Genomic DNA, 18,544 nt, shown 5'->3' on the forward strand with positions numbered 1-18,544 from the left:
GAAAGCTTGTGATTTTTACCGTTAAGTATGATGTCAGCTATAGGTTTTTTGTAGATGAACTTTATCAAGTTGAGAAAGTTCCTGTCTATTCCTAGTTTTTTTAAATCATGATTCACTGTTGGATTTTGTCAAACGCTTTTTCTGTGACTATTGATCATATGATTTTTCTTTTTTAGTAGGTTGATGTGATGGATTGCATTAATTGATGTTCAAAAAATAATTTCTTCAAATAAAACAAATAGGTATGTTAGTATATCTAAGTTTGGCTTAAAGTAGAAAAATACAGTTTTCCCTTTACATTATTTCTAAGGAGAAATCCCAAATATACTGAAATATATCCTAAAACTACTGAGAGACTTAAGCTACTTTAACCTGGGCATATCCCTCTTACACCCCTGTTAAAAAGCTGATAGGTATTACACAGTTAGGATAATTGTAGCACTTTATCAAATTGGCAGATGCTCAGTAATCATTTTTGTCCCCATTAGGCAACAATAGGTACAAAATAAAAGGATACCTGTTGGTGTCCTTACAGCTGTGTCTGAATTGGAAGGCACTAGCACTCATCATTCCAGACAGTGGGTGAACCAAAGGAGCACGGACATTTTTCATGAGGAGAGCTGCATATAAACATTTGGCCCATCCTGGAGACTCCTACTGCCCAGACAAGTGATTCTGTTGAGGCAGTTCTTCTCCTGCTGTATTTGTAAGCTCCAGATTATTTATAAAGCTGTGGTACAAAAAACTAAAATTAAAATCAAAGACCCTCCGGTACTCTGCAGTTGTGAGACAAAGCATTAGAGGGAAGTGTTTCCAAACTTAGGAATGCATTATTTCAGCTTTAGTACATGTAGACGCACAATATGCTAAGTGGCTTTTTCAGGCAAATAGTTAATTATCCAGTGACCCAGTTATGAACAATCCATTCATGAGGAAATAGTAAGACTCCTTACCTTATTATGAGAGGTGGTTTGTTTTTCAACTTTACACCGATTTATATACCCACATACTGGAGGCAATAAAAAAGGAATTAGTCCATTTAACTTTTATTAGATTTTACTGCATAGAATATAGCGATAAGGAAATAATGTTTAAAAATATGCTGTGTCCTAGATATTAAAATAAACTCATTGTTCAAAAATATCACCCTGGGATAAGGGACTTATTACATGGATGTTACCATTGCTCAAACATTTTTGAAAACCATTCCTGGAACTTCCTTGAAGCTAGTTTATGTGTCATGCAAGAAACTAATGAAAGAATGTACTGATATCTCTTATCAAACTGAAGCACAATTTTCTAATATTTAGAAGCAAAAACAAAGTCACTGGAAATAATCTTGTATTTTAAGCATAATAAGCCTAAGTTGAAAGCAGTACAATCATATTAGAAGTCTCTGTTTTGAACTGGTTACTGGATGGGTCTATGTAAATTAGTGAAATATTTAAATTGTTGCCATTAAAAAATGACAGTCGAGAATATTGATGTATTCTGGACACAGGACAAAAACAGTAATCTAATATATGTCTTAATTTATTAAAGAATCAGTTTTTGTCTTGGTTAATACATAATTGCCTTGTGTGTTAGTGAATACTCAGAGGCTTTTGGAATTAATTAATTTTAAAAAGTTGAGAATTCACTTAAATTGATACTATAAATTTGCTTCGTAAGACTCTGTTTTTATAATCAGTACCAAGTGATACTTCAGCTTAGCACCTGCCCAAATGATTAAAAATATGGAATGCAGCCTAGATGATACAAATTGTTCTAGTTATATATTCTTGTCCTAGTTTAAACATTATCCCATGTATTTATTTCTTACCATGTATCCACTATGTGTGTTTATGTGTGTGCGCAAAACATGTGGATACATGGATACGTATGGATATATATGTAACCATGTGCAACTATATATAATATATAGTTTTATATAAAAGTTATAGTTATATGTAAGTGATATACATGGAGCCATATAAATATATCACTGTTTGTGTATGTATATATACAAAACTGTATCAGACCATGTATGTAAATAGAGCTATATATATAGTTATATGGTTATATATATCATATATATAGTTATAGTAATATACACATATATTTCTTGGCACGTGCCAAAGTGCGAAATGGTGGTCTTTAGTCCAGATTTGTTTTTGTTTGTTCTGCAGAATATTGGCTTCCATAGTGTTTTAAGTGTGAATTATTTAAAAATCTCGTGCATTGTTGGTGGGAATGCAAACTGGTATAGCCACTGTGGAAAATGGTATGGAGGTTCCTTGAAAAGGAAATAAAAATAGTTCTAAAAATAGTTCTAAAAATAGTTCTAAAAATAGAACTACCTTATGATCCAGCAATTGCACTGGGTATTTACCCAAAGAATACATGAACACTAATTCAGAGGGATACATGCACCCTTATGTTTATATCAGCATTATTTTTTTTTAATTAAAAAACATTTTTTAATATGAAATTTATTGTCAAATTGGTTTCCATACAACACCCAGTGCTCATCCCAACAGGTGCCCTCCTCGATGCCCATCACCCACTTTCCCCTCCCTCCCACCCCCTATCAACCCTCAGTTTATTCTCAGTTTTTAAGAGTCTCTTATGGTTTGCCACCTTCCCTCTCTAACTTTTTTTCCCCCTTCTCCTCCCCCATGGTCTTCTGTTAAGTTTCTCAGGATCCACATAAGAGTAAAAACATGTGGTATCTGTCTTTCTCTGCCTGACTTATTTCACTTAGCATAACACTTTCAAGTTCCATCCACGTTGGTACAAAAGACCATATTTCATTCTTTCTCATTGCCAAGTAGTATTCCATCGTATATATAAACCACAACTTCTTTATCCAGTCATCAGTTGATGGACATTTAGGCTCTTTCCATAATTTCGCCATTGTTGAAAGTGCTGCTCTAAACATTGGGGTACAAGTGCCCCTATGCATCAGCACTCCTGTATCCCTTGGGTAAATTGCCAGCAGTGCTGGGTCATATTTTTAATTTTTTGAGGAACCTCCACACTGCTTTCCAGAGCGGCTGCACCAGTTTGCATTCCCACCAACAGTGCAAGAGGGTTCCCGTTTCTCCACATCCTCTCCAGCATCTATAGTCTCCTGATGTGTTCATTTTAGCCACTCTGACTGGCATGAGGTGGTATCTGAGTGTGGTTTTGATTTGTATTTCCCTGATGAGGAGCGACGTTGAGCATCTTTTCATGTGCCTGTTGGCCATCCGGATGTCTCTTTTAGAGAAGTGTCTATTCATGTCTTCTGCCCATTTCTCCACTGGGTTATTTGTTTTTCGGGTGTGGAGTTTGGTGAGTTCTTTATAGATTTTGGATACTAGCCCTTTGTCTGATATGTCATTTGCAAATATCTTTTCCCATCCCGTCGGTTGCCTTTTAGTTTTGTTGATTGTTTCCTTTGCAGTGCAGAAGGTTTTTATCTTCATGAGGTCCCAATAGTTCATTTTTGCTTTTAATTCCCTTGCCTTTGGAGATGTGTCAAGTAAGAGATTGCTGCGGCTGAGGTCAGAGAGATTTTTTCCTGCTTTCTCCTCTAAGGTTTTGATGGTTTCCTGTCTCACATTCAGGTCTTTCATCCATTTTGAGTTTATTTTTGTGAATGGTGTAAGAAAGTGGTCTAGTTTCATTCTTGTATAGCAGCATTATTTACAATAGCCAAGATATGGAAGTATCCCAAGTGTCCATCGATGGAATATTGTTCAGCCACAAACAAGAATGAAATCTTGCCATTTGCAATGACGAATTTGCTAGAGAGTATAATGCTAAGTGAAATAAGTCAGAAAAAGACAAATACCATATGATTTCATGCATATGTGGAGCTTAAGAAACAAAACAAGCAAAAGGAAGAAATAAGAGAGAGACAAATCAAGGAATAGACTTAATTATAGAGAACAAACTGATGGTGGGTGGGGGATGGGTGAAACAGTTGCTGGGAATTAAGGAGTATCCTTGTGATGAGTACAGGAAGATGTATGGAAGTGCTGAATGACTATCCTGTCCACCTGAAACTAATATAACATTGTATTTTAATTAACTGGAATTAAAACAACAACTTAAAAAATAAAAATAAAAACCATATTTCAAAATCTAGTTCTCTTGCTTCTCTTCATCCCTCGGAAGGTCGGGCATTCCTATCCTCATCCAGAAACAAGTTGGGTCAAATGCCCCCTGTGCTCTGTCATTCAACACAGTCCCCATCCCTTCCTATACCTTCCTGACACACAGGCCTAGGGTCAGTTGTCATTTATCATCTAACACCGGGCCTGAAATCCTTGAATAAGTTCTACTAAGGATTTTTATTTTACCCTTAAGGTCAATGGGCACGGTTTTAAGCAGGTTTTAAGTAAGGTGGTGTGAGGTCATGGAAATGTGGCTCATTTGGGGGAGATTATTCAGTTCCCGTAAGGATAAGTGTTTGTTTGCACATGGTTGCTTCTCGCAAGCTAGATATAATGGTTGTTTGCTGTCTGGCAGGTTTGTGATTTTTCCCCCTCACTTTTTGACCAGAAAGGAGTCACATGGTCTCTGATGCTCTTAACCAGCTTGTTCTGTGTATTTGTCTACTGAGTGTGATTTTCTTAGCTCCTGGGGCTATACCGCATTGTGGGAAACTGTGATGTTGGACCCCTATGGCTATAACCACCAGAGCTTAGTTCAGGAAGCCCCTTGGATTGCCAGTGAGGATGAAGCGAATGATGATACCGTTCAAATGCCTTCCTCACTGTTCTCCTGCATGGCCAAGCATCCCAGCTTTTTAGACCCAGCCATTACACATTAAGGTGACAGAAACAAAATTAATATGACAGAATGACAGTGTTGCTTTTGCTAGAACTAAATGATGCAAATGCCTTTAATTAGATTCAATTCCATATGCCTAGAGAGTAAACTCTTCTTCTAAAAAGATAGAATACTAATGTCTTGCACTGATGAAGAGCCTTTCATCTGGCAGTTTTCCCACGTGGTTTATAAACCAATATGACACCGTAAAAGCAAAGCGGAGAGAACTTCAACCACAAATGGAATGTAACGACTGTTTAATGGTGTATAACAAAACAGTCGGGCAGGAACTAGAAAAAGCTATTTAAAACATCATTAATATGTGTCCCGAGTAGAAATTGTTATTTTATACGTGAAGTTAAATTTTAAGCAGAGTAAGTTTTTGGAGAGTGAGAGCTAGCTGTTTTAAGTTCTGAAGCCAGAACAAGAAGTAGTCTCCCCATATGTAAGATATAGTTACACTTGACCTACAAAGGTGATTTGAGCGGGGGAGGGGAAGAAGAAGGAGAGAAGGAAGAACTAAGATCTTTCATACCTCCACATGCCCGCCCTCACAGTGATATTCCAGATATGTTATTACTGGCACCGTAGAGAAAAGTGAGGCTCATAGAAAGTGAGGAATTGACCCAAGATAACCTTTACTGAGTGAAACGCGAATTGAAATTAGATCCGTTTGATTTCAAGCTCCTGTTTTCCCCTACTTGCCAGACTACTTTCCCCTGAAGCTGTTGACACCTCTTATGCTCTGAAATAGAAGTTCTGTTTTCTATGTAGCAGATCTTTTGTCTCCCTCCTCAGAAATTTAGATTACATGTTCTAGAAGCATATGGAGGAGCTGGTCTTGTGACAGCTCCATATGCTTCCTTAGGCAACACTGGCTCATGCCCCCTAAATAGTGTACATACTGTCTCTGGCTTCTGGTTGCTGCAAGGTAAGTTCCTTGACTTTCCAAGGGCACTTTCCCCAAGTTGCTCGAGTGTCTGGGAACGTGGCTCATTGTCTGGGAGTGGGACTGAGAGTTCCAAAGTTGTTCTTGTCATTCTTGAAGAGACTCTAGGGTCCTAATGCAAAAATGTTTCCTACCTCCATATCCCAGAGCTACAGAGGTTCTTGACTACTGTCTACTGTGTCTCTACCTTGGGCAATATTAAGTTAGCTAGTAACTTCTTGCCTCCTCACACTTTTCCAGAGTGTCTATTCTTTAGTGATTTCCTTTTACTCTTACAAGGCAAACGTATTCTTCTTTCCTTGCAGTCTCCTCTTCTTCTGATTTTGATAGTTGTATTATCTATCTATAGTATATCTATGTATAATCTGCATTGCTAGAGCATACAATAATTACCTGCTCTCCTTATCCTCATTAAAAGAAGAAAAAAGGTAGAAAACTGATATTTTTGCATATCAAATTGCATGCTCCCCTTTTCTGCTGCTCATGTTTAAGTAAGAGAAGTTTACCTGTACTTTTACGAGGAAGTTCGTGCGGGTTCGACCAGGGTAGCTTTCCAAGCTGCAGAACTCTTGGGCTCCCTCTTCTCGTGTTACTTTGACATATTAAAAAACATGGTCTTTCAGGGCACCTGGGTGGCTCAGTTGGTTACGGTTCATGGGTTCAAGCCCTGTGTCGGGCTTTGTTCTGACAGCTCAGAGCCTGGAGCCTGCTTCAAATTCTGTGTCACCCCCCCCCCTCACTCTCTGCCCCTTCCCTGCTCACGTTCTGTCTCCTTCTCTCTCAAATATGGATAATAAAACATTTAAAAAAATTTAAAAAATAAAATAAAAAAACATGGTCTCTAAATGCAGCCATCTGTCCATTTATTTCTGAAAATTGCCTCTATTGGCTTCCCGTCCCATCATCACCCAGATCTGGACTATCCCTTTTCCTCCCTCAAAGTTCTTGCCCTGGGATGTCCTCATTGCAGAGCTCTTTCTCAGAAGCTTGTGGGATCAGGCTGCCCAGCAAATGAGCCCTCCCTGTGGTGCTCTCGGACTCACCTCACATGTGCAAATGTGTGTCTGAGAAGCCCCCTCCTGTTTCTGTCGTTTTTTCTCAAAGTATTCCATTGAGCCTTCCCTTCTCAGGAGGGACTCCTCCTCTTTGTGGTGATGATTTGTTGGCAATTTCTGGGTTCTCTAGCTCTTAAGACCACGAGAAATCCCTTGGTCTTTTCTCCTTTTGTGCAGAGCTGCTATTCCCACATTACTCTTGCATCCAATTTGTATTCTGGGTTCATGTAGATGCATTTCAATTAATTTTTTTCTAAGCTACCTCCTTGATTTTTCTGTTTCCAAGAAGAACATAGGGAGATTGGAAGTCTATGCTGTCTCCCCCGACATCGTGCCAAAGGGCAGCAACCTCTTAACTCGTCTTCCTGCTTCTGCTCAGCCTCCTCACCTTAGTCTATTTGCAACCTAGAATGAGCCTGTAAGTTAGACCATATTTGCTGAAGACTCTTTTAGAGGCTTCCCGTCTTATTCAGAGAATAGCCAAGGTCCTCATCAGGATCACCAAAGCCCTCTGGTCTGACCTGGCTCCTCCTTTCCATTCTCATCTCATCTCCTTCTATTCTCCCTCTTATTCTCTCTGCCTCTTCATTCTTTCACCAGAACTCTGACCTGCTTCAGACCTGGGGACTTTGCATTTGTTGTTCTCTCCGTCCTGAATGAACTTCCCTGAGATACCCGCTTGGTCCACTTGCTTACTACCTTCTGGTCTTTTGTCAAATGTCGCCTTTCCTGAGACCTTCTGTGCCCATCTTATCTAGTATGGTACCCTCCATGACATTTGCTAACCCCTTCACCCCTTCTCTTCTCACTTTTTCTCTGAACACTCACTAGCCTACTAAACATTTTATGATTTTTGTTTATTTTCTGTCTGCCAAGGATTAATGTCTTTATTTCCAGCCCTTAGAACAGTACCTGGTGCAGAGTAGGTTCGCGTTAAATATTAGTTGAATGCACTAGTAGGGGTAGGAAAAGAGGCAAATTGTGCTAGGAAAGTTCAGGTTGAAGAGTGGTTATATCTGGCTAGGCATAGGAGGCAGGGATAAGGCAAGAGCTGACTTTGAACTAGTTCTCAAGGAATGAGTGAGATTTAAACAGGTTTATCTGCTGCTGTGATTTCACAGAGGTCTGCATTTATTTTAGACAGATGTGTGACATGTTAAAGAGGTAGAAATGACGGGTGGTGAGGCAGATGAAGTTGTTAAAGTGATGCCAGGTTTGAGTGTGAGTGATTTGGAAGGTGATGGCTCTACATGTGTTGAAGGCAGATGTTAAGTTTGGATGGGGCTTTGTACCTTTCAGCGTTCTTGATTGCAAGAAACATAAACCAGGCCTGGCTATGATAAGAAAAAAGGAAATTTTCTGGAGGAATTGGGGCTTACCGAGTTGATAGGAGGTGTCTTAGCGCTGTATGAAAAATATCACAAACTGGTGGCTTAGAAGCAACATTTATTTCTTACACTTCTGGAGGCTGGAAAGTCCAAAATCATGCGTGGCATTTGGCAGACTTGGTGTCTAGTGAGAGCCAGCCTCTTTGCTGATCACCATCTTCTCCCTGTAATTTTACATGGCAGAAGGTCCAGGCTAGCTCTCTGGCGTCTCTTTTATAAGGGTGCTAATCCCAATCCAATCAACTCCACATACCATCACCTTGGGATTTAGGATTTCAATACCTGAATTTTGAGGGGATACAAACATTCAGACCCTATCAGGAGGTTTGCAGAATCAAGAGCTGGCCAATAGGAGCTACTGCCGAGGTCAAGTAGCAAGAGCAACCTACTGTAACACCCCTGAACTGAATATTGCCCCTAGGTATTTCCCAATACATTCGTCCATTTTCCTGCTAGTGGAAATCTGTTTCCAGATGTTTTTTTTTATTACAAAGTACTGTATGGGTATATATATGTTATGGGTATATTTGTGGGTTATATATGTATGAGGGGAATACACACACACACACACACACACACACACACACACACATATACATACACACACATACATGTTTTCTGGCACAAGCTTCTCCATGGAGCGAAATTGCCAGACTATCAGATATGTTCATACTCAACTCTATGAGATGATACTAAATTGTTTCCAAAACGATTATTCCAATTTGCACCCCAACAAAATTGTATAAATGTCCATTTGCTCTATATCCTCACCCACACTTCATATTTTTTTACAAATTTTATTTAAAAATTTGCAGTATCATAAAGTTTACTCTTGTAAATTACTGTTGTGCTATGACTTTTGACAAATGTGTACAGCCACGTGTCCACCGCCATAATCAGGATGCAGAACAGTTCCGTCGCCCCAATACATTCCCTCCGCTCCCTCTTTTTAGCCACTCCCTTCTCCATTTCTGGGCTCTGGCATTTGTTGATCTGTTCTCCATCCCTATCATTTTGCCTTTTCCAGAAATGTCATGTAAATGGAATAATACAATATGAAGTTTCATGGGTCTGGTTTCTTTTCCTCAGCACAGTACATTTGAGAGTCATCTATGCCGTTGGATGTATCAGTACTTCATTTTTGTTGTTGTTGTTGGGTATCATTCCATCTAAACAATGTGTTTAAATAATTCCATTGTTTAGATGGAATGATACCCAACAGTTGGTTTGCCCATTTCCCAGTTGAGGATCATTTGGGTTGCTTCCGTGTTGGTAATTATGAATAAAGCTGGCGTTAACAATTGGGTACAGATTTTTGTGTGGACATGCTTCCATTTCTGAGGTAAATACCTAAAAGTGGGATTTCTTGGGTATATGCTCACTATATTTAACTTTATTAGAAACTCTAGGACTGTTTTGCAGAGTAGATTTGTGCTACACGTACGGTAACGAGAGTTCCAGTGGCTCTGCATCCTTGTCCTCACTTAGTGTTGCCATTTTTAAAAGTCATTCTAATAGATGCATGGTGGTACCTCACTGTGTGGCTTGTTGGCATTTCCCTGAAGACAAGTAATGTTGAGCATCTTTTCATGTGCTTATTTGCCGTTCATATTTCTTCTCGCGCCAAGAGTTCTTAGATATGAGGCATAAAAGAAAATAATGTAGTAAACTGGGCTTTAGAAAAATTAGTCATGTTTAGGTAGACATGAATGCTGTCTAATAGAGTGAAGAAATGTAGATTCTATTATCTGCATCAATTAAACATTTTGGTGGCATCACATATCACCACAAGGAATGTATTCTCCTTTTCCTGGGGGATAGCAAAACATTAGAGCCTGAGGAATGAGAAAAAAAGGTAGGTAGAATTGAGGGATGTAACAGGTTGAAGGACAGGAAAGTGTGACTCGAGAAGGCAGTCTCAGAGCTGGAAATCAGTGAGCTGGAGCCGAGTTTCAAGTGATTCCAATGCCTGTGAAGTGGCCCTGGCTGGGGGTAGAGATGACGATGCTTAAGGCTTAGAAGACCCAGGGCTCCAAGGCCAGAGGGGAAAAAGGTGAATCAGTAGAAGGATGAAGGAACCAAAGACATAGGCAGAGAATGAAATGTGCAGATTATGAAGCACTTGTTGGAACCATTGAGGAAGGGAGTATCTGCCACATGCAGACATGAACCCCAGATAATCTAGTCTATGTACTCTGCTTAACCCATTCTTGTCTTCTCCAGGTGTTCTCCTTTTGTTTATAAATAGATTTTCATGGAATCAGTAACATATGAAGCATCGTTCCTAAGAAGCGTTAATACTTTTCTCATTTTGGGAAGTATTCTATAGGGTGGAAATTTAAATCTCTCCTAAGACTGACTGTAGGGAACATAAAAAAAATCGGCTTTTGACATCCAGTTAGAACATAGTCACTGTGTTGTAGTCAGACACCTGCCATATCACAAAAGCTTTCCTCCCATTCTTACTGCCTTCGGCTGCCTGGTTTCCTCTTTTTTTAAGTTTATTTATTTATTTTGAAAGATAGAGAAGGGGGAGAGAGAGAGAGAGAGAGAGAGAGAGAGAGCAGAGGAGGGGCAGAGAAAGAGGGAGAGAGAGAGAGAATCCCAGGCAGCTTCTGTGCTGTTAGTGCAGAGCCCAAAGCTGGGCTTGATCCCACAAACTGTGAGATCATGACCGCCAAAATCAAGAGTCGGGTGCCCAACCTACTGAGCCACTCTGGTGCCTCAGGTTTCATATTTTTTTACAAGCCAGATGTCTGTGCATAAAATACTATTTATCACAATAATGTGATAAACTGTGATCCTCAGACATATAAACACCTAAATGAATCAGCCTGAAGATGCATTTAAAGATGTGTATTTTGTAAAATGTTTTTGATAGTTTCTTTTTTTTCATTTTCTGCTTTATCATCCTGAAGTAATATGTCAGAATGCATCCACAAGCTGATTCTGCATTGTATTCATGTGTTATTTTATAAAGTGAAGTTTATGTTGTATGATTGTCTTTGGTAATCATTATTTTTATTGGGGGGAGATGTCATCTCTCACGTGTTTGTCTGTGGTTTGTCTAGATCTCTGCCAGTTGGTGTGAAGGGGTACAATACATTGCCCTTGGAGGATTACAGCCTAGCTGAAGAGAAAGAAGAAATGCTCATAGCAGCCAAATTTAGTACCATAGGGTTTAGACATTAATTATACACTGTCATATCGTTTCTAATCATTTTGTGGGTGTTGGAGGCAGTTTATGAGCTGAAGAATCACTGAAGTGTTTGTGGAAGTTTGGTTGTGGAACTGTGATTTTTTAAATAACTTGGGGAAAGGAAGAAGAACATCGGAGGATGGAAAAACTGAAAAAGAAATACAGGGATGCGTACGCGCGCGTCTGTGTAGGTGTGTGTAGGGAACAAGTGAGGAAATAATGACCAAAGGGTTGGAAGAGGATTTGAGAATCTGGATATCATAAAGAGTTGAAATACAAGTTCAGTGGGAAAGAAGGTGAAGAGAGAGAAGGCTGGATTCAAAGGAAGGATTTTATTGTTCAGGATTTCAGGAAGCAGTGATTGGTGTTGAAGAGGTCCCAGTTCAAGGTTATGTTTCCTTCATGGCTAACTTGCAGATTGACCCCCTTTAGAATGTCTTTCAGATTAAACTTAGCATTTTCTCTTTTTCTGAATGGTGTTGATGTTTGACTGTACATCGACTTAGCATCCAGTGATTTTATATATGTTTATTTTATCTTCCCAAATAGATTTAAGTTATATCTTGTTTTCTTTTTTTTAGTTTTCTTTTTTTTACTTTATCCACATTAGTTAGCATATAGTGCAACATTAGTTAGCACATTAGTTAGCATCTAGTGCAACAATGATTTCAGGAGTAGATTCCTTAATGCCTCTTACCCATTTAGCCCATCCCCCTCCCACAACCCCACCAGTAACCCTCTGTTTGTTCTCCATATTTAAGAGAGACTGTATTTCTAATACTCTATACAACATAGGTTTACTTACTAATTGGGCGAAGTAATATGGATAAGATGAAAACTGTGATGTGGCGAGGAGTATGACAACAAAGTAAATGATATTGTTGATGTGAGACCTGTTTCTTCCAGAGAAAAATGTTTTTTCTTTGTGACCATGAAGATCACATCTTCCATTTACATGACCATTAAAATACGACAATATCTACAAGCAGTCATAGGAATCTCAGCCGACAGCTTCCTCCTTCTCTTCCACATCTTCACACACCTTCTGGATCGCAGGCCTAAGCCCACCAACCTGATCATCTGTCACTTGGCATTTGTCCACACGATGAAACTCTTCACTGTGCTGTTGTCTACAGACCTGTTGGAAACACTAAACTTTCTGAACGATTTCAAATATAAGGCTTTATTTTGCATGAACAGAGTGACACGATGTCTGTCCATGAACATCACCTGCCTCCTGAGCATCCTCCAGGCCTTCATCACCAGCACCAGCACCTCCTGGTTGGTCAGGTTTAAACATAAATGCACAAAATGCGTCTTCCGTCCTTTTATTGTCTTATGGCTTCTTAGTTTGTCTCTCAATAGTAAGTGCATCTTGTATACTGCTGCTTCTTCTAACATGACCCAGATCCATCTACTGCATGTCAGTAAATACTGCTCGGTTTCCCCCATACACTCCATCATCAGGGGACGGCTTCTCATTTTGACATTACCCAGGGATGTTTTCTTTATAGGTGCCATGCTGCTCTCTAGTGCATATATGGTGATTCTCTTGTCCAGGCATCAGAGGCAGTGCCAGCAGCTACACAGCTCCAGCCTCTCCTCGAGGGTCTCCCCAGAGAGAAGGGCCACCCAGACTATCCTGTTGTTGGTGAGTTTCTTTGTAGTCGTGTACTGGGTGGACATCATTATCTCCTCCTCTGCAACTGTGTTATGGAGATATGACCCAGTAATCCTGGATTTCCAGAAGCTTGTATCCAATGTGTATGCCACTGTCAGTGCATTGGTGTTAATTTGTTTGGATAAAAGGATAAAAAATGTGTTTCAAAAATGTGGAAAAATTACGATCAGTTTATAACTACTTATTCGTGAAATATTTATACCCCAAAATGATTATTTTTGCTTTAATTTTATGACAGATAAAATTTTGATAGCCAGATAAAGAATTCACAGGTGTTTTTATAGCTGAACTCTTGTTCATTTTATGCTATTGGGGAAAGAATTAACAAGAAAACAATTGGGAAAAAATAATGTCTAGTTTCATTTTCCATACTGTGACACTTTCTCTTCCTCCTCCTTCCACATTTAGAGATTGTGAAATAGTTGTCTTATCCTGATAATTCAGCATAATCTGACCTTAAAATCAGATAATTATTAAACATCCTTCTATCTACAACCTTAATTTTCATTGTCATATAACCTAATGTATTCATATCAGGGATAGGGAGATTCGGTTCTAGATACCTTAGGAATAGGAATAACTATTTTCTTACAAATCCTATTAACCCAATTGATTCAAGTTGAACCTGGCTCACTCCCCTTTCTTTTCTTTTTTTTAGATTTGTTTTTAGATTTTTAAAATCTAATTTCTTGTCAAATTGGTTTCCATACAACACCCAGTGCTGATCCCAACAAGTGCCCTCCTCCCTGCACATCACCCACTTTCCCCTCTCTCCCACCCCCCATCTACCCTTAGTTTGTTCTCAATCCCTAAGAGTCTCTTATGGATTATATCTTCTAGATTAAATATAAAAGACTCTTGTTGAAATTTGAATCAGAAAACTTGCTTAGAGGTCACCTACTCCAAAACCCTCTGTAGTGGCCATTGACCTCTACCCAGAATGCTGTGCCTCCCACAGCTTCTATGTTCTTTTGCTTCTAAAGGCCTTTACCTGTGACTTTCTTCTGAAGGATGGCCAGGACTTGCACTACTGGAGCCGCTTTGCCCAGACACACAGAGCAGGAAGTGCCTGGGACTTTAGTGTTACGGTCCCACTCCTAGTCCCACCCTGCAACAGGGCATCTTGGCCAATGACTGACAGGTGTTGAGTATGACTCAAGTAGGGCAGTGTTGGAGCTTTTATATGTGTGACTGGAGCTCCCCTGGTCAGGGTTATGCTGGGAGTTTACCTGAGATCACACCTTTGTTTGGATTTTTCCCTTTCTGACACCCCCAACCTTCGTCTTTCTTGGGAGCATTTGTACATGAATCTGCATCTTAAGGTTCTTTGGGAACGCTGACCTAAGGTATTCTCGTTTTACTATGGGGAAAATGAGGCCTAATGTGGTTAATGTGCCTAGAGTCATGCACAGCCTAATTTTGGACCCAAATCTCTTGAGTCCATGTGTATGCTCTTTTAACTTCTTAGTAGTTCTAGGCATGCAATAGACATATAATAATTTTCTTTGAATTTACAAATAAGTGATGAGTGCTTTGGGTGCAAGGCATTTTACTGGCTACGAAAGGAGGCATGAATTTGAGATGCAATTCTTGCCTTCCAGAAGCTTAAAAAAGAAGGGCAGTTAGATTGCTATTGGAATCCAGAAGAACAAGGGATGGGGGTATCATGCATGATTCAAGCAGGCAAAGAGAGGGAGACAGATTCAAAAATGGTGTGTGACATCTGGATTGGGGCTGAGAGGGTTAGGTTTATTTTTATTTATTTATTTATTTATTTATTTATTTATTTATTTATTTATTTATTTATTTATTTTCAATATATGAAGTTTATTGTCAAATTGGTTTCCATACAACACCCAGTGCTCATCCCAAAAGGTGCCCTCCTCAATACCCATCACCCACCCTCCCCTCCCTCCCACCCCCCATCAACCCTCAGTTTGTTCTCAGTTTTTAACAGTCTCTTATGCTTTGGCTCTCTCCCACTCTAACCTTTTTTTTCCCCTTCCCCTCCCCCATGGGTTTCTGTTAAGTTTCTCAGGATCCACTTAAGAGTGAAAACATATGATATCTGTCTTTCTCTGTATGGCTTATTTCGCTTAGCATCACACTCTCCAGTTCCATCCACGTTGCTACAAAGGGCCATATTTCGTTCTTTCTCATTGCCATGTAGTACTCCATTGTGTATATAAACCACAATTTCTTTATCCATTCATCAGTTGATGGACATTTAGGCTCTTTCCATAATTTGGCTATTGTTGAGAGTGCTGCTATGAACATTGGGGTACAAGTGCCCCTATGCATCAGTACTCCTGTATCCCTTGGATAAATTCCTAGCAGTGCTCTTGCTGGGTCATAGGGTAGGTCTATTTTTAATTTTCTGAGGAACCTCCACACTGTTTTCCAGACCGGCTGCACCAGTTTGCATTCCCACCAACAGTGCAAGAGGGTTCCCGTTTCTCCACCTCCTCTCCAGCATCTATAGTCTCCTGATGTGTTCATTTTGGCCACTCTGACTGGCATGAGGTGATATCTGAGTGTGGTTTTGATTTGTATTTCCCTGATGAGGAGCGACGTTGAGCATCTTTTCATGTGCCTGTTGGCCATCTGGATGTCTTCTTTAGAGAAGTGTCTATTCATGTCTTCTGCCCATTTCTTCACTGGGTTATTTGTTTTTCGGGTGTGGAGTTTGGTGAGCTCTTTATAGATTTTGGATACTAGCCCTTTGTCCGATGTGTCATTTGCAAATATCTTTTCCCATTCCGTTGGTTGCCTTTTAGTTTTGTTGGTTGTTACCTTTGCTGTGCAGAAGCTTTTTATCTTCATAAGGTCCCAGTAGTTTATTTTTGCTTTTAATTCCCTTGCCTTTGGGGATGTGTCAAGTAAGAAATTGCTACGGCTGAGGTCGGAGAGGTCTTTTCCTGCTTTCTCCTCTAGGGTTTTGATGGTTTCCTGTCTCACATTCAGGTCCTTTATCCATTTTGAGTTTATTTTTGTGAATGGTGTGAGAAAGTGGTCTAGTTTCATTCCTCTGCATGTTGCTGTCCAGTTCTCCCAGCACCATTTGTTAAAGAGACTGTCTTTTTTCCATTGGATGTTCTTTCCTGCTTTGTCAAAGATGAGTTGGCCATACGTTTGTGGGTCTAGTTCTGGGGTTTCTATTCTATTCCATTGGTCTATGTGTCTGTTTTTGTGCCAATACCATGCTGTCTTGAGGATTACAGCTTTGTAGTAGAGGCTAAAGTCTGGGATTGTGATGCCTCCTGCTTTGGTCTTCTTCTTCAAAATTACTTTGGCTATTCGGGGCCTTTTGTGGTTCCATATGAGGGTTAGGTTTAAACAAAAGTTTATTTCGAAGTTGTTGACATTTTCAAACTTGATATAGTTTACTTCTTTTTTTTTTTTTTTTAATTTTTTTTTTCAACATTTTTTATTTATTTTTGGGACAGAGAGAGACAGAGCATGAACGGGGGAGGGGCAGAGAGAGAGGGAGACACAGAATCGGAAACAGGCTCCAGGCTCCGAGCCATCAGCCCAGAGCCTGACACGGGGCTCGAACTCACGGACCGCGAGATTGTGACCTGGCTGAAGTCGGACGCTTAACCGACTGCGCCACCCAGGCGCCCCGATATAGTTTACTTCTTTTTGTGTCCTACCATTTTCACCCATCATTGGGAACATTTCCATATTATCATAAAATGGCCTTCAAAATCACATTTTAATGAGTTTCACTAACTTGTATAAGTATATTCAATATATTTACTGAAACTTCTGTTACTGAATATTTAGATTTCCCTAAGTTTCTGATTATGGAACGATACTGCAGCGAAGATCTTTGCACATAAACATTTGCTTATATTTCTGAGAGTATTTGCCAAGGATAAATTACTGGAAATATAATTATTGGGGTAACTTTCTTGTGCATTTCTGAGACATATTGCTCAATTGCTTTCCAGAAAAGATTTACTATGCCAGCATATCGCTTCTCAGCGGCACATGGCTTGTTGCTTCTCCTGAAGTTCTCTAGTCGTTCATTGATTTATTTGTTAATGTACAAAGTATTTGTTGAGCACCCACTAGGCAGGAGACCACAGACAGTACCAGGTGGCACATCATTGTCATGTAGAATTTCTTAGTTTTCGTTTACCATTTTTTCCCTCTTCCATTCACAGTATTCAAATATTGCTTTGTCTCTGCCTTGCTAGACCCATGGCCCCATGGGTTTCCTTTTTGAATTATTTTCTTAGTTCTAACCAGGAGTTGTTTTATTTCATTCTTTGTTGTTCTTTTACTTTTGTTCTTTGCTAGCATTCCATTGTTGATCAGGGTCACAGTATCTTCTCATATCTCCCTTCATGCTTTCTGTTCCCAGTGGCTTCTTTCCCTGTTTTTTTATTTGATTTCTATCTTTCATTGCAAACACTTTCCTTAACTGCCTGGCATGCTTTATCTAGTCACATTTAAGAATGGGGCATAAATAATCACTGTAAAAATAATTAGAGGCTTAAACTTATGCCATGCCTTGTTTGTGTTTACATTTAATTCTCACAACAATCCCATAATATAAATTCTGTGATTATTCCCATTTTATAGATGAGGCATGAGAGGTTAATAACTTACCAGAGGCCTCTCAGCCAGTAGCCAGCACAGTTAGGTTTCTGGCCTAGAGAATGGAGATCCATAGTCAGTGTCCATAACCACCACACCATAATACCTGCTTACCACTGTTACGCACGAGGGCTCCACGTCAGGCAGGTACTTCATCTTTTGTCTTGGTTTTATGAGACAGTCCCTCATACAGATCCTGCCTGCCAACCAGGGTTCTGGGATCTGAATGGGAAAGAAGGCTAAGAATCTCTATGTTTAGTACGTGAAATTTCCCTTATTCAAATTCTGCTGCTTTCATTTTTTTTTTTTAATGTTTATTTATTTTTGACAGAGAGACACAGACAGAACATGAGCGGGGGAGGGGCAGAGGCAGAGGGAGACACAGAATCCAGAGCAGGCTCCAGGCCCTGAGCTGTCAGCACAGAGCCTGACACAGGGCTCGAACTCGTGGACAGTGAGACCATGACCTGAGCTGAAGTTGGACGCTCAACCGACTGAGCCACCCAGGTGCCCCATAGTCCGCTGCTTTCATAAGAGCTCTTGCCTTCAACTGGCCTGCTGTCACCCATTCCAGAAGCCTGCTGGTTTACCCTCACAAGAGAACAGGTCTCTGAGTTTCTGAAGAGGTGGGGAAGGGTCCATGGCCTGACTGTGCAAAGTAAGGAGGACATCTGGGAATGTAACCTACTACTTTGTTTTTTATTGAAGTATAATTAACATACAGTGTGATATTAGTTTCAGGTGTATAATACAATGATGCAACAACTGTATATATTACCAAGTGTCCACCAATGGATGAATGGATAAAGATGTGGGGTGGGTATATATTAATATATATATCTTTATTTATTCCTTATCACAACATCC

The 18,544-nt window shown here is 39.8% G+C and overlaps 1 protein-coding gene across 1 annotated transcript; it reads left to right on the forward strand.

Moving 5' to 3' along the window:
• The first annotated feature begins 12,313 nt into the window (after positions 1–12,313).
• Positions 12,314–13,249, forward strand: LOC131503186 (vomeronasal type-1 receptor 90-like). The gene has a single exon (XM_058714722.1). The coding sequence runs from the start codon at positions 12,323–12,325 to the stop codon at positions 13,247–13,249; it is 927 nt and encodes a 308-aa protein (XP_058570705.1). The 5' UTR covers positions 12,314–12,322.
• The last annotated feature ends 5,295 nt before the right edge of the window (positions 13,250–18,544 follow it).

Source organism: Neofelis nebulosa, chromosome X (genome assembly GCF_028018385.1).
Source record: "Neofelis nebulosa isolate mNeoNeb1 chromosome X, mNeoNeb1.pri, whole genome shotgun sequence".
NCBI classification, from domain to species: domain Eukaryota; kingdom Metazoa; phylum Chordata; class Mammalia; order Carnivora; family Felidae; genus Neofelis; species Neofelis nebulosa.